This window comes from Calonectris borealis, chromosome Z (genome assembly GCF_964195595.1).
Source record: "Calonectris borealis chromosome Z, bCalBor7.hap1.2, whole genome shotgun sequence".
In the NCBI taxonomy this organism is placed as follows: domain Eukaryota; kingdom Metazoa; phylum Chordata; class Aves; order Procellariiformes; family Procellariidae; genus Calonectris; species Calonectris borealis.
The window spans coordinates 63,456,434-63,469,477 of record NC_134352.1 but is presented as its reverse complement, the minus strand read 5'-3'; the positions used below and the strand labels follow the sequence as shown (position 1 = coordinate 63,469,477).

Below are 13,044 nucleotides of genomic sequence, written 5' to 3'. Positions count from 1 at the left end.
GGTGCCACCAACTATTTTATAATTAAAAAAAAAAAAACATTTTCTCTTCGACAGATTGTCAACTTTTTCCGTTATGTTTTCTACAATTTTTTAAGTGGAACTGGTGTTACAGTTGGTTTTAAACAGCTTCTTTTTCAACCATTATATGTAGCTTAATACTAATCAATAGTACCTTATTTTTCCAAAGCTTTCAAAACCATTATGTTTATATGGAGAAGGAATGATTCTTTCTAAGATTTGGTTGTGTTTGGTTTGGGGGGGGGAGGTTTTGTGAACCTCGCAATAATGATATGATTTTTACTGGAATGCCACTTGAAATTTACTGGAATGAATGGAAAGACTTTGTTTATCAGAGAGAGAAAACATCACCATTTAGGGAAATTAATAAGAAGCTCACTGAAGCAAAACATTTTGTGGAAAAAAACACTCAACCTACAAACACCTAAATTAAAATTTTGGCTTTTTTTTCCTGATGAGAGAGAGAGAGAGTTATGATTACTTGAAAGATTTGAACATTATGCTTGTTATAATGCAAAAATCTCTGTGAAGACTACTTTTTAATCTTGAATTCTTCAGGGCTAAAAAATTTTGTTCACAACTTAGAACTTTAGGGGCCTCTCAGGATGCAGTACACTTATATGTAAACAAAAGAAAAGTTTCCCTGTATAAAGGGAAATAAGTGTCTTCAGCAAGATAATTTAAATTTGTTTCCTTGCAAGTATAATAGAAGATTATTTCTTTCAGTTACATCAGTGTACATCCATTTCATATTTGAATGTGTTAACTGTAGTGGCTTTATGCACAAAATTCAAGCACTTAAGAACCTACACTTCATTATCACCTTTTACATCATAAAATTGTTTTCTCTTGCTGATTTAATCTTATGGGATTAAAATTATTTATTGGCTTTTTTATTTCTTGTAAGAGTTGCATTTTCAAGAAGGAAGCGCAACCTAGTAATGGTTTGTTGCTTAAGCTAATCACATGAATAGTTCTCTATTTCATTTATTTTTAGAGAAGCCCTCAGAAACTTTTGTTTGCTGCAGAACACTGAAGGACTTGTAAATATTACATGGTTCTTACTCACTCTTGAAAGCAAGTGCAGACCTCTTCAGGATACAAGCTGGGTGTAATGTTATTTTAAAGACATAGATCTACTTAGTACACTGGATTTGTCTGATTTCATAAGAGGCCAGTGGTGGGGAGAAGTATTTGTTTTTGATCTGAGAAAACTGCTTAGTAGCAAACCAGTCAAGTATGCAAATAAGAAGCAGCAAGTATGTACTCTGAATTGTGAGGTTTTAGCTGAGCTGATTGTATCATATATTCCATTATGCACCTGTTCTGTGTAAGATCAAAAAGAAAAATAACACTTTAGTGAAGATCCTAGCACTTATAAACAGTTTATGCTGAAGTTGTCTGAGAAACCAATTGTCCATCTGTCTTTTTTCCGTTTCATTCAGGTTCTTAAACCGCTAGATGTGAAAACCAAATTCTACAATGCTGAGGTAAGTGAGAGCTGTGTGTATTTGGGTTTGTTTTGGTGTGCTGGGTTTATTACTTCATATTAGGGGGTTAGATTAATTTTGAAGAGCTTCTTAAGTACACAGGTTTCTGAGAAAGATGATCAGTTCTAAAGGGAAAAAATTAGGTGGTGGGTTTATATCATTTAGTTTAAAAATAGATATACTTTTGATGAAGGGGGGAAAGAGATGGTAACTAAGGCAGACATGTCAGGACCTTAATGCAACTGACTGACAATTTTGCATATTTTCTGCTTTCCCATGAGCTCAAATACTTTCAATTATTGCTTGCATATTTAGGCTAAGTACTTATTGTAAGGGTGATTGATTGTTCACAAAGCAGATAATAATTTACCAGATTGGGGAAATTTAAATTATTGAACAGAGGGGTCATATTTACATTGGGGACATTTAAATTTAAATTGCACATTTAAATGTAAATATGAGCCCTCTGCTCAATAATTTAGTTTTTAGGTTTGTGGCAGTTTACACACAGTGCTTCAAAACTAAATGACCTTACATGTGCCTTTTATATTTATTTGGACATACTTAGGCATCTGTTTTTAGGAAGAATTGTAACTGAAGGTTAAATAACATATAGCATTCTTTTTACTTGTAGACATTCCCTGTGGATATGTGTATTATATAGGTCTGTTGTAGGGTATAAACTTTTACGATATCTCATTACATAGGAAGTTAGGACGTTTGTTTCCATCATTACCACTTACCTGCTTTGTAATAGTGAGCAAGTAGCTTAATTTTGTGACCATCGTATTCTGTATTGTTTTTACAAAGTTCAGACTGATACTTGCAAAGTACTTTGAGAGCTTCCATTATGAGTATTAAACTTTTTCCATAACATCTGAAATATGGTCAACTATTACACTGCTAGTCATTTGGTTGAAAACCTTCATTAGTATTCTTAAACAGTTTGTTTGAAATAGTTTAAAAGACAAAGCAAAGTTATAAGTGTTTTGTGTTGCAGTGAATAGTAGATGGGAGAAAAAAGACCACAGTGTCAGTGAGAGGAGAAGAAAATATATGGAATTTTGGTGATTTGAAAAATAACTTACGTTAAGCTAAGTAGAAAACACTTTGCTCTCCTCATTGTTTGTAACGATAGGATATATGTGCTATGAATTTGCATGTAGAAAAGCAGAGAATCTGCAAATCTATTGTTCTATTTATCTCCATCGTAGTCACACCTGGGGTTCATCATGCAAGTTTATGGCTATAGAGGTGTGAAAGGTGTATTTCTTTCCCTTCCTGACAGTATCAATAGAGAAAACAGAAAGGAAAAGTAACACAGAAGAATTTCTGGTCTACCAATGAGGATTCCAGATGCAAAGATCTGTCTTGTTCAGAGTTGTGCAGGAAACTTTCCATAAAGATTTTCTCTCTGCTGTGAATGAATAGCATGTAAATTATGAGACATTTGATATATAGCCTGTAATTTATTTAGAGGGAGGATAAATCAAGGCATAGGTCATAAGCAATATAAATATCATAGTACACAGGAAAAGAGAAAAACATTTTCCTAAAAATATCTTGGTACATGTATCTAGGCCACAGGCTTCAGTCCTTAGGTTGAACAGGTGTGAGATACCTGAGTAGGGTCGGAACATAAGCACATACCACTGGTCGAGTGCTTAATAGAACTGGTGTTATCTGTAACTGCGAATGTCTGGAAATGTCTGCTGCTGTGATTTAAGAACAAAAATAATCCTAAGAAACTAGGTAGTTCCTCTAATTGGGAACAAAATAAACTTCCATTTTGTGCGTGGATTATATTATTGTTTCAGACAGAAAATATGTGATAGGGGAAAGAGAGACAAATTAAATGTTGCTGTCTCTAGTGTATATTTCACGTGTAAATTTTGTTTTGTGCTGAAACACTTCATAATGAATAGAAGTAAAAACTTCTTCAAGATAAATTGTTGGCAAACTTTTTACATAGGTCAAAAGTATTCTTTTCTTACAATATTGTTTTACTGACTGGCCTTGATAAGGGACTTAAACTTCATTCCTCAATTAGCCACCAATTCCTTATGATAAAGATCTATGAGAAGCTTTGGTGTCTGGGCTGGTATTTATGTTTTTTTGGTTTTGGTTGCGCTCTCCCCCCCCTCCGCCCCGTAAATGTTTTAAAAGGCTTTTGTTCTTCCTGTTCAGGAATTTATGCAAATCCCATTACCATAGTATCCATATGATTGACTGAAAAAAAAATTTTTTTTAAGATTTTGGATTATATTAACTGAGCAATTTTCATTTGCCTAGCAAACTGATACAGTACCATTCATATTTCGTTTCTGTGCTGCTATGTGTTGTGACCAGAGAAGTCAAATAAAATTAAAAAACCTAGAAATAAGTCTTTGGTTAGATATTGTATGTGATACTACATTGCTGTCAAAGCACCAAGACCTTCATCCTGAATATTAAGAAAGACTGTTATCCTTGGGAGCAGGGGAGAAAAAGAAATTGGTATGTGTCAGTTATTAGTTAACTAAAGGTCTTTAAAAGTTGACTAACCAGTTAAACTGTTACCAGTAATATTACAGATGTGATGCTATCTATTCATAAAGTCTGTCACTAAAATTATTTCTACTAGAAATTGTAATTCATAATTTCATTTTTTCTAAGGCAGGGAATGATGCTGAACCTTAATTTTCTTGCTTGTTGCTCGTATTGATCCAAATCAAATTGATCACTGAAACTCGTGCATAGAATGCATGCCCTATCACCCTAACCTGCTGCAGTCCTGAGATTGAATAACCTGCCCTGGTCTATAGAAAGTCTCTCACTGACTTTGGTGTGCCTTGGAAAAGGATCTGTAAAAGGTTTTGTTCCTGCAAACATGTGTAGGGAGAGAAATATGCAGACACTTAAGAAAAGAAAATTTGCGATTAAAGTTGGGGGTTTGGAATGATGGATATTCAAAAAAGAGTTTTTCCTGATTATATTATGCCAAATTTTGTTATAAGCTGCAGTATTGTAGCTTTGCTAGAACGCATTAACACGTTACTTTTATTTTGAGAGCTTATATATGTGGATACTTCAAATTATCTGTAAAATGTCAGGGACTGTTTTTCCATTTCATATACAACCCATTGCATGGATTTAAGTTCAGGACAAGCTTTAAACTTGCTCAAAAACTAACTCTTTTTTGGGGGTCAGTTTGTTCTACCATATCTTATCTGTGACTTAGGCTCTACTTTGGATTGGTTTTGAAGCAAAGCTAGTAAACCATGTAACCATACTAGCTATAACTTATTAGAAATGTAGTTGTCATCCTTGTTTGCATCCATTTTTATTTACGTTTCTGTCTTACTAATGCTATCTTGTTTAGATGGTGCAAAAAAATGCAGAAATGCATTTTGTTTGAAAGTTAGCCTCCTTTTTCTTTAACATTTAACCCTAATTTCTCTAATGTGTTCTTTTTTTATTTTCCCATTAGAGTGACCTCAGTTCTGTGGTAATTTTTATTTATTTTTTTATGAATATGTATGCTTTTTTAATTGCCTCTATCTGTCTCTGTGCTTGTTGTTGACATTCTTTTAAAAACATAATGGAAAAGCAATGTTTGTTCTGCATATCATGAACTGATGTTTTCTCATCTTTATACGTTCAGCTAATCATTTAAATGGTTAGCTCTTTCTTTAATACCCATTGTTGAAACTAAAAGTTGATGATTACAGACTCTTGCTTCTGGGGTTCCCCCTATAAAATACCTCACCAAAATTCGACTAGATTAATTATTTGAAAATAATCCCTCTAAAATTTTCCTGCTTTTGACCCATAGAAATGTAGGTTTTACTACAGCACTGCTTGTGTAAGCTGTGACAGAACTTTTCACGTCTGGTTGGTGGAGACAGTGGGTTTGAGGAGAGAGCAGCAGTTGGATGTTCTTCCTTCCTTTTGCTAGCTGGAACTGCACTTTCCAACTCTTAACTGCATGTAACAGTTGATGAGTTAGTATAATACTTCGGCAGTCTGATTTCACTTTAAGGTGTGCCTTGTATTAAAATAAACTGCATTCTTCTGCAGTACTTAAGGTTTTTTTTTTTTATTTTAAAACCATGTGATATTAAACCAACTTAGGAATAACACAAAACTAACTTGCTTTTTCATTATGCTGCTTGTTTTTTCTTTTCACTTTCAAATTGGCTTTTTCTAAATTTCTGCCTATGGTTGCTGCATTGAAAACAACTAAAATTTGGGCAAGTGGACACTTTGAGCAATGGATTTATGGGATATAAACAGTATCAATTTAAGTGACAGTCAGGTGGTAGTAGTAATGATTACTGAGAGCCATGTTTTAGTTGGGGTTATTTCCAGCTCCTTCTGCAAGTGTGAGGGCTGTCCATAACCCATGGACCTTGCACAGTTTTCATTACTCTACAGAAGCTGTCATCTGGTTTGTATTTAACATGTTTATAAGGCACAACAAATAGTTCCAGTACCATTCTGTATTTCTCCTTCTAACACGATGCCTTTTGAGACTAAAAATATTTTGACTATTTTGTCCCATTTTTATTTTGTAATTTACAAGCAGGACTGCATTTGTATAATGAAGTCATTTATTTACACTGATTAAAAAGAAACTGTAAGCTTCCTTCCACCTTCCCCATAAAAATACTTTTATTTATCATAACAAAATATTTAAACTGCTTCATACTGAATTTATAGAATAGAATATTTCAGTTGGAAGGGATCTACAACGATCATCTAGTCCAACTGCCTGAATCAATAACTCTTGTAAATGCAGATTTGGTACCCCTCCTTTTTTTTAATTGGCACTTCTTTGGTTTTGTTTTTCACTTCACCAGGGGCTCATATCTCTAGTAGACTGAGCCTTCTGTAATTATCCTATCCTGAGATTTTAGAGCTGCAAAGTGACTTCACTGGTCTGCACTTCCACAGAAGCAGTGAGGCAAAACCACCTCTAGTTCCATGGTTTTTCAGTATCTGAAGTTTAACAGTCTGTAGCTTTCATTCCTGTACTAGAATTGTCCTTATATACCATCTTCAGGCATTAGCTTTGTTTAACACGTATGTCTTACAGGATATTTAGGAGGTAAAACACCAGTTAAATTGTTGGATGCATATTATATTGGTAACCATTGGCAGGATGCAGCTGACTCGGAGAGGAGGCTGGTTTTTGCTTTCAGCCAGTACATCAATGTTTCACAATAATAATAAAGTCTCAGAGCATGTACCTGAACTGTTTTACTTCAGTTAAACACACACACTTATTTTAATTTTTTTTATACAGCTTGATGCACTAGTAATCTGGCATGGCATGTCGTTGTGCACTGCAATTCCCTACCATTTATTCTATTTTTTCTTTTCTAATAATACGGATTAAGACTTGAGTTGCTATTGAGTTGAAGAAAGTCTTGGGAAGTGGAGATCTGATGCATTACAAATAAGCAATAGCTAGAACATAGAAATTATCCCACATCCATTGTTTGGCAAGATACCTATTGACTAACACTTTTGCTCCTATTGTTACTGGGATTAAGGTTTTTTCTTGCATTAATTAATTTGATTTGCAGGCATGAACTAAACACATGTGACTTTATTTTTTTTTTTAACAATAGGACTGTCTACTCTTTTTAATAACACTAATCACCTTTTCATGAACTTGCACTTTTGTTTTTTTTTTCAGACAGATGAAGTATTTCTGGAAGCTCAGATTCAGAATATCACTACCTCTCCAATGTTTATGGAGAAGGTTTCTTTAGAGCCGTCTATGATGTACAATGTTGCAGAACTGAACACAGTTGACACGGCAGGGGAAAGGTATGTTCAGATTCAGGATGTTTGACTTGGAAACTCTTTGCATTATGATTTCATGAGATATAAGCATTACAGTGAGTGAGTTTTCTGTCACGGAAGGATTGTACTTCTTTGCTTGATTAAAAAGATCGAATTCCTGTTATGTGTTCAGCTGGAAAAGCTGTTACAGTTTTCTTTTTATAGAAACTATTCTTAAAACTTCATAATTCTACCTAGTAGAGAAATCCCAAGCTTAGTCCTCAAACAATTGATAACTTGGATGACATGGTAACATGAAAACATACTATTACTTCAGTATCTCCTGTATAAAATTTAGCCCACATCTGCTTCTGACTTGATCTGTGCATATGTAGTTAGCCTTACAGGAGCCATCTGACTTGTCCTTGCTTCCTTCTAGTAGACTGGTCTGTTTTCAATTTTTCTAATCAAGATCTAGCAAGGCAGCAGTCAAGGTGAATCGGTGGAACACCCTTTTAGGATCTCAGAATATAAAAATTTGTCATGCTGAAATAAATTAAATGTCATGTAGTGTCACTTAGTAAAACATCAAATACCAGAAGAGTTTTCTACTGTGTTCGGTAAACTGTTATGGATGCAAAAGCTTGTGATATCTGGGTAGAAGTTAACTTTGACTGTTTGTGCTTTGCAGAGCTTTTGCAGTTGCTTGGGTTTTTGGAGGAGGTGATGTTTGGATGCTTCTGCAGTGGGGGCTGAAGTGCAAATTCTGTCTTCTGCTTGCCTGTCGAAGGGTTCACCTGCAGCGTAGGGGAGCATTGTTCTTACAAAGTGTTTGCATCCACTGTAATGATTCTTGTCCTGAACTAATAGGCTCATAACACTGAGATTTACTGGGAGGGAACTAAATAGCAGAAGTAAAATTACCAGCGTTGTTTAAATGCTAAGATGCCAGATAATAAATTATAATGTAGCAAAGTGGATTTCCACCTCAGTTCTCTCTGGCTCAGATGAATTGTTTTTTTTCCACTTGGTCCTTGATGTTACATAAATTCTAGAATTGTTTTCTGTTGTGAAAACACAAAAAAAAATCTATGTGTTTTGCCATGAACAAAATACACACACACACACAGAGTAAGACTGGTGAGGGATAGGAAAAAAGGTTGGGTTCTTAAGTCTTCTTGAAAATAACTGTTTAAATTAAGACCCAATGTTTTTTTCTTTTAGTGAGTCTACTTTTGGCTCACGGACTTACTTACAACCTATGGATACACGTCAATACTTATACTGCCTAAAACCAAAGCAAGAATTTGCAGAGAAAGCTGGAGTAATAAAAGGTGTAACAGTGATTGGTAAACTAGACATTGTGTGGAAAACTAATCTGGGTGAACGAGGAAGGCTGCAAACTAGCCAGCTCCAAAGAATGGTAAGTTTAATTTAAGCATCAATTTAACTTAGCATCCATTTTTAAGGCAACTCAATGAAAAATTTAATAATGACTTGAAGGAAAAGTTCAAGCTGCTTACTTTCTGGACCTCATTCTGAATTCACATGTTTCTATACGTATTTGAGAAAGTTATTTAATACATTTGGTCAGTGAAGTGTGGAAGAAACACTATTCAGAGGGACTGTAGCTGAACAAAAGCATTCTTGTTCCTTTTGGAAGTGTGAATGGCAATATTTTTTGTTTTCTTGAGGATTTGTTTTCTGGCACATAACATGCTTCTTTCTTTTTTCACAGCACTGAACAACCTAACTTAATGGATTGTGCACTTGAATTGCCAGAATCAAGTAACCTATGTAGCAAAATACATTGGTTAGAATAAAATTAACTTCTTGGATGCCATTTGGCAACAAACTGAAAAGCACTGACAAAAGAACTCCTTTAAGTGTGCTAGCTGTTGACACAGAAGTCTGCTCCTAATTCATACAGATGTTTTAGCTTTGAGTAACAATTTTTATGTGTAGGATAATACTATTTATCTTTCATGTCCACAGTTTGGATTGAATCTATTCTATTCTGGTTGATTTAGAAATTGTTTATGAATTCGAAGTTGTAATTACTAGCTTGCTTAAGTCAGCTGCACAGCCTGTCTACTCTAATGCCTAAACCTGACTTGCATCTTTTGAATTTAGGGTGGTGTAATATGGAAGAGAAGTAAAAAAGCTGACAATTGAATGTTACAACAAAGCTTGTAATTGGGTTTCTGCCTCTGTCTCTCCCCCCATCCCCCTGCCCCCATCTTCAAGTAAATCAAGCAATTCTGTAGGGAAATCACATTGATTTGGAACTAGGCAAGCAAACTTGGATCCTGGAAGTTCACAGCTAAGTCACTAAAACTTCTCTTTGTTTTCAGTTGAGGTGTTAAGTATCTGTATAACCCCATCAAATTAGAAACTGCCCTTTTTTCTAAACTTAGTTACTCCTGTTACTTTGAAACTTCTTGCTTGTTTTTTAACTAATAAACTGTCCATTTTCAACTGACCTTTCCTATCATTTCTCTTTAAAGACAGATTTTTTCTTCCCTCCCTAAATCAGCATTCTCTCACTCTGCATCCCTTCTTGTTGAACCTTTGAGAATTGCACTTGAAACACAGTGGTGATTAACACACTTCCACACTCCAGGATTAGTTTTAGTCATCCATCGTTGTTTTGTGCTAGTGGTTAACAGAGAAGCGTGAGCTATTTTGTGTACTTTGAGCAACATCTGTCTTTGGAAAAGCAGCAAACAGTTTTGGGTTTTATTTCCCCCTTGAGTTGCAGGGCAACTCCCTCTCATCTTCTCCTCATCTTTTAAGTGCCCTCAGGTTATTTCATTTCTAGGCTGCTTTCACATTCCGTCATTTTCCTCCTAATCCATTTACTAGCCCTATAACCATTGTTTACTGCACAGGCCCAGAATTTTACCTGCACTGTGCCCCTCTGTTAATGTTTTGGTTCAGATCAGGAACGCACTTTTGAAACAAGTATCCGGGCTCACCCCCACATACCGTAATTTGGGGTTTTTTGTGGAGTGGCTTTGGAATTCACAACTGCATTCTCTTTGGGTGACATTAAACCAGACAGATGCATGTCCACAGTAGGCATTCAATCCAGGAGTAGACTAGAACCAGTCCAAAGTTAAAGAACATTATTCTTGAGTAGTACAAGCAAGGAATTGCGTAGTTGATTCCATACTCTGAGCAATTATCTCATTTTTGGATGAAAACTACGTTCCTCATTTTGGTGTTACTGTAAGGTCTTTACCTCTAGCCATCAATTCTTGCAGGTATCTCATTGTTAAGGCCAACACATATGTACTGGTTTAGACCTTCTCTTCTGCTCTGATCCTATCTTGATTTGGTCAGTTGCCACTAAGTTTACTCTATAAAAATAAAAGAATACTGCTTTTATTGTTGGGTTTTTTCCTTAATATTTTTCTCTTAAAAGAAGAGTCTAATGTTATGGCAAACTACCCATTGTTTAGGGAACTGGGTATAATTTTTCCAGTAGATTCCTTCCTGTCACCTAATACAGCTGAAAATGTGTGCGTTTTTCCAGGCACACATCCTTTTGCTGGATAATTACTTCTCTTTCTTGAAAGGTTCCAAACTTATGTTGCTGGACTGGTCTGAAGTCTCCGTTGGTTTACATCCCTTTGCTCTGGACCCTAATGTCCAATTTAATATGCTTTCTAAAATGTCATCTGTCTTCAGTCTGTAATGAACTGTGCATGACTAAAACCTGTTCCCAACCTGTCAGTCACGGGCTTTCTGGACCTCTTTGGGAATATCTTTTAACCAAGCTGTAAATGTAACTTTTACTAGAGCGTCCTTCTATCAGCAGAATTGGAACATATGTCACAACTAAGCCTTGTCAAGCAGTACAAGTTTTTCCCTTGTTTTTTCCTTACAATCTATCATTTGTGGGGATTGAAAATCTAAAACTTTTCAGCTGCAGGTTACCATCTTGAATCAGCCCCAGTTGGTAGTAACTAGGGTATTTATCATAGGTTTGTTAGCAGACCTTATGAAATGTGTTCGGCTCTTGACAGAATTGGCTAGTTGACAAGTGTTCATATCATGTACCCTTCTAACGGGTGGCAATTAATTATTTTGGCAGAGGCTTGGAAGACTGAAATGGTGAGAATGGACAATCTCTTATTTCTTAGAATGTGGAATAGTGGTGGGTTTATGCAGGAAAACTGTACTTACATTGTCCATGCTATATCTGTTATCTGCCTAACAGGGAGGTCTTAGAATAAATGTGATCTTCTCAGGAACTGTATATGGATATTCAAACTTCAAGGATGTGAACTATCTGAAAAACTTAGTAGTAAAGATCATCCTTGTCTAATGAATTGTTAAACCTATCAAGAAGGTGGTCATCGGTAGTGGATGGAGCACTGCTGTGATTTGGGTACAGATCAAAAGCACAAAGAGTCAATCTGCTTTCTTCAAATTCCTCTTATTCCAAGTTTGTTGCAGTAAATGAAAACTTGAGTGGGTGAAAACTTCAGCTTTACTATCCAGCATCTGAGAACATACATTCTTGTACCTTCTCAGGCTCCTGGTTATGGCGATGTAAGGCTTTCTTTGGAGACAATACCAGACACCGTGAATTTGGAAGAACCTTTTGACATTACATGTAAAATAACAAATTGCAGGTAATGACATTATGTAATTCTTGTGCTTTTTCCTGAGTGGGTAAGTTATGGCTGTCTTTGTTTCATTTTTCAGTACTTTCTCCTGAAACAACTCAAACCTGGTCTTTACTATGAGTTGTAGCAACATGAAACTACTTGAAACACATCTTTTGGATTACAATGATTTTAAAAAACCCAAAGAAACAAAAAAAACTTCCATCATGATCTGTTAATACTATTTGAACTAGGAGACTGCCAAAAATCTGTAGTGGAATTCCATGGAACTGGCTGCAATATCATTTAAGATTAAGATACTTAAATCACAAACTATCTTAGTTCTTTTTAGTTAATCTAATAACAAAATGAGTGTGTATATAGGATTTTTTTTAACTACAAGTAAGTTTATCAGAATAATCAATGCCATTTGTATCCAGTCTGATTTTACCGCTAGTTCTGCACCACTGCACAATGCCTGCCTAATATTATCACCGTAGTCTTTGTCCATGTTTTGACTTGATTTGTGTTAGGAGCTACCGTTGCCCTTTATAAAAGGGTTGCAAGAGTGACAGTTAAATAAAGTAATTCTAAACAGAAGTTGAAGCCAGGGACTAAAGCATGTATCTGGCCTACAGATACTTCTCATGAAAATCTTGAAAAATGCAAGCAGTATGATGCTATCCAGTATTGCTAAACCCATGACAGGACACACGTGTCAGACAAAGCTATATGCAACTGAATTACTGCGCATCACAGTAAATCTTGCGTGCTGCCTTGTAATTATTTATAAACGCTCGATTAATAGTAACCTGAATAATAAAGTAATCAAGCTTTTACGTGTGTGCAGCCCTTGAATGCTTAAAAAAAGCCCACAGGTTTATTCTTGTTTTTTCAATTTCCTCTAGCAGTGAAAGGACTATGGACCTGGTTTTAGAAATGTGCAATACCAATTCCATCCACTGGTGTGGAGTTTCAGGAAGGCAACTTGGAAAGCTGCACCCAAGTTCATCCCTCCATCTTGCACTTACATTGTTGTCTTCCGTGCAGGGATTGCAAGTAAGTTGTTATAGCAGTTTTGTTATAAAATAACTATTTTATAAGCTTGGTGATTCCTTCTAATAACAACTCTTACAAATATTTTCCCT

General features: G+C 35.5%; 1 protein-coding gene across 10 annotated transcripts in view; it reads left to right on the top strand.

Moving 5' to 3' along the window:
* TRAPPC13 (trafficking protein particle complex subunit 13) overlaps positions 1 to 13,044 on the top strand; it is a 31,302-nt gene that overhangs the window by 11,325 nt on the left and 6,933 nt on the right. For 4 of the 10 annotated variants that reach the window (XM_075138313.1, XM_075138308.1, XM_075138317.1 and 1 more), the window contains 6 exons: positions 1,464 to 1,508; positions 4,978 to 4,995; positions 7,192 to 7,325; positions 8,505 to 8,703; positions 11,823 to 11,923; positions 12,805 to 12,955. In XM_075138313.1, the coding sequence (XP_074994414.1) occupies positions 1,464 to 1,508; positions 4,978 to 4,995; positions 7,192 to 7,325; positions 8,505 to 8,703; positions 11,823 to 11,923; positions 12,805 to 12,955 (648 nt within the window). The remainder of the gene's footprint in view (positions 1 to 1,463; positions 1,509 to 4,977; positions 4,996 to 7,191; positions 7,326 to 8,504; positions 8,704 to 11,822; positions 11,924 to 12,804; positions 12,956 to 13,044) is intronic. The other 6 variants (XM_075138314.1, XM_075138309.1, XM_075138316.1 and 3 more) reach the window with 3 other exon arrangements.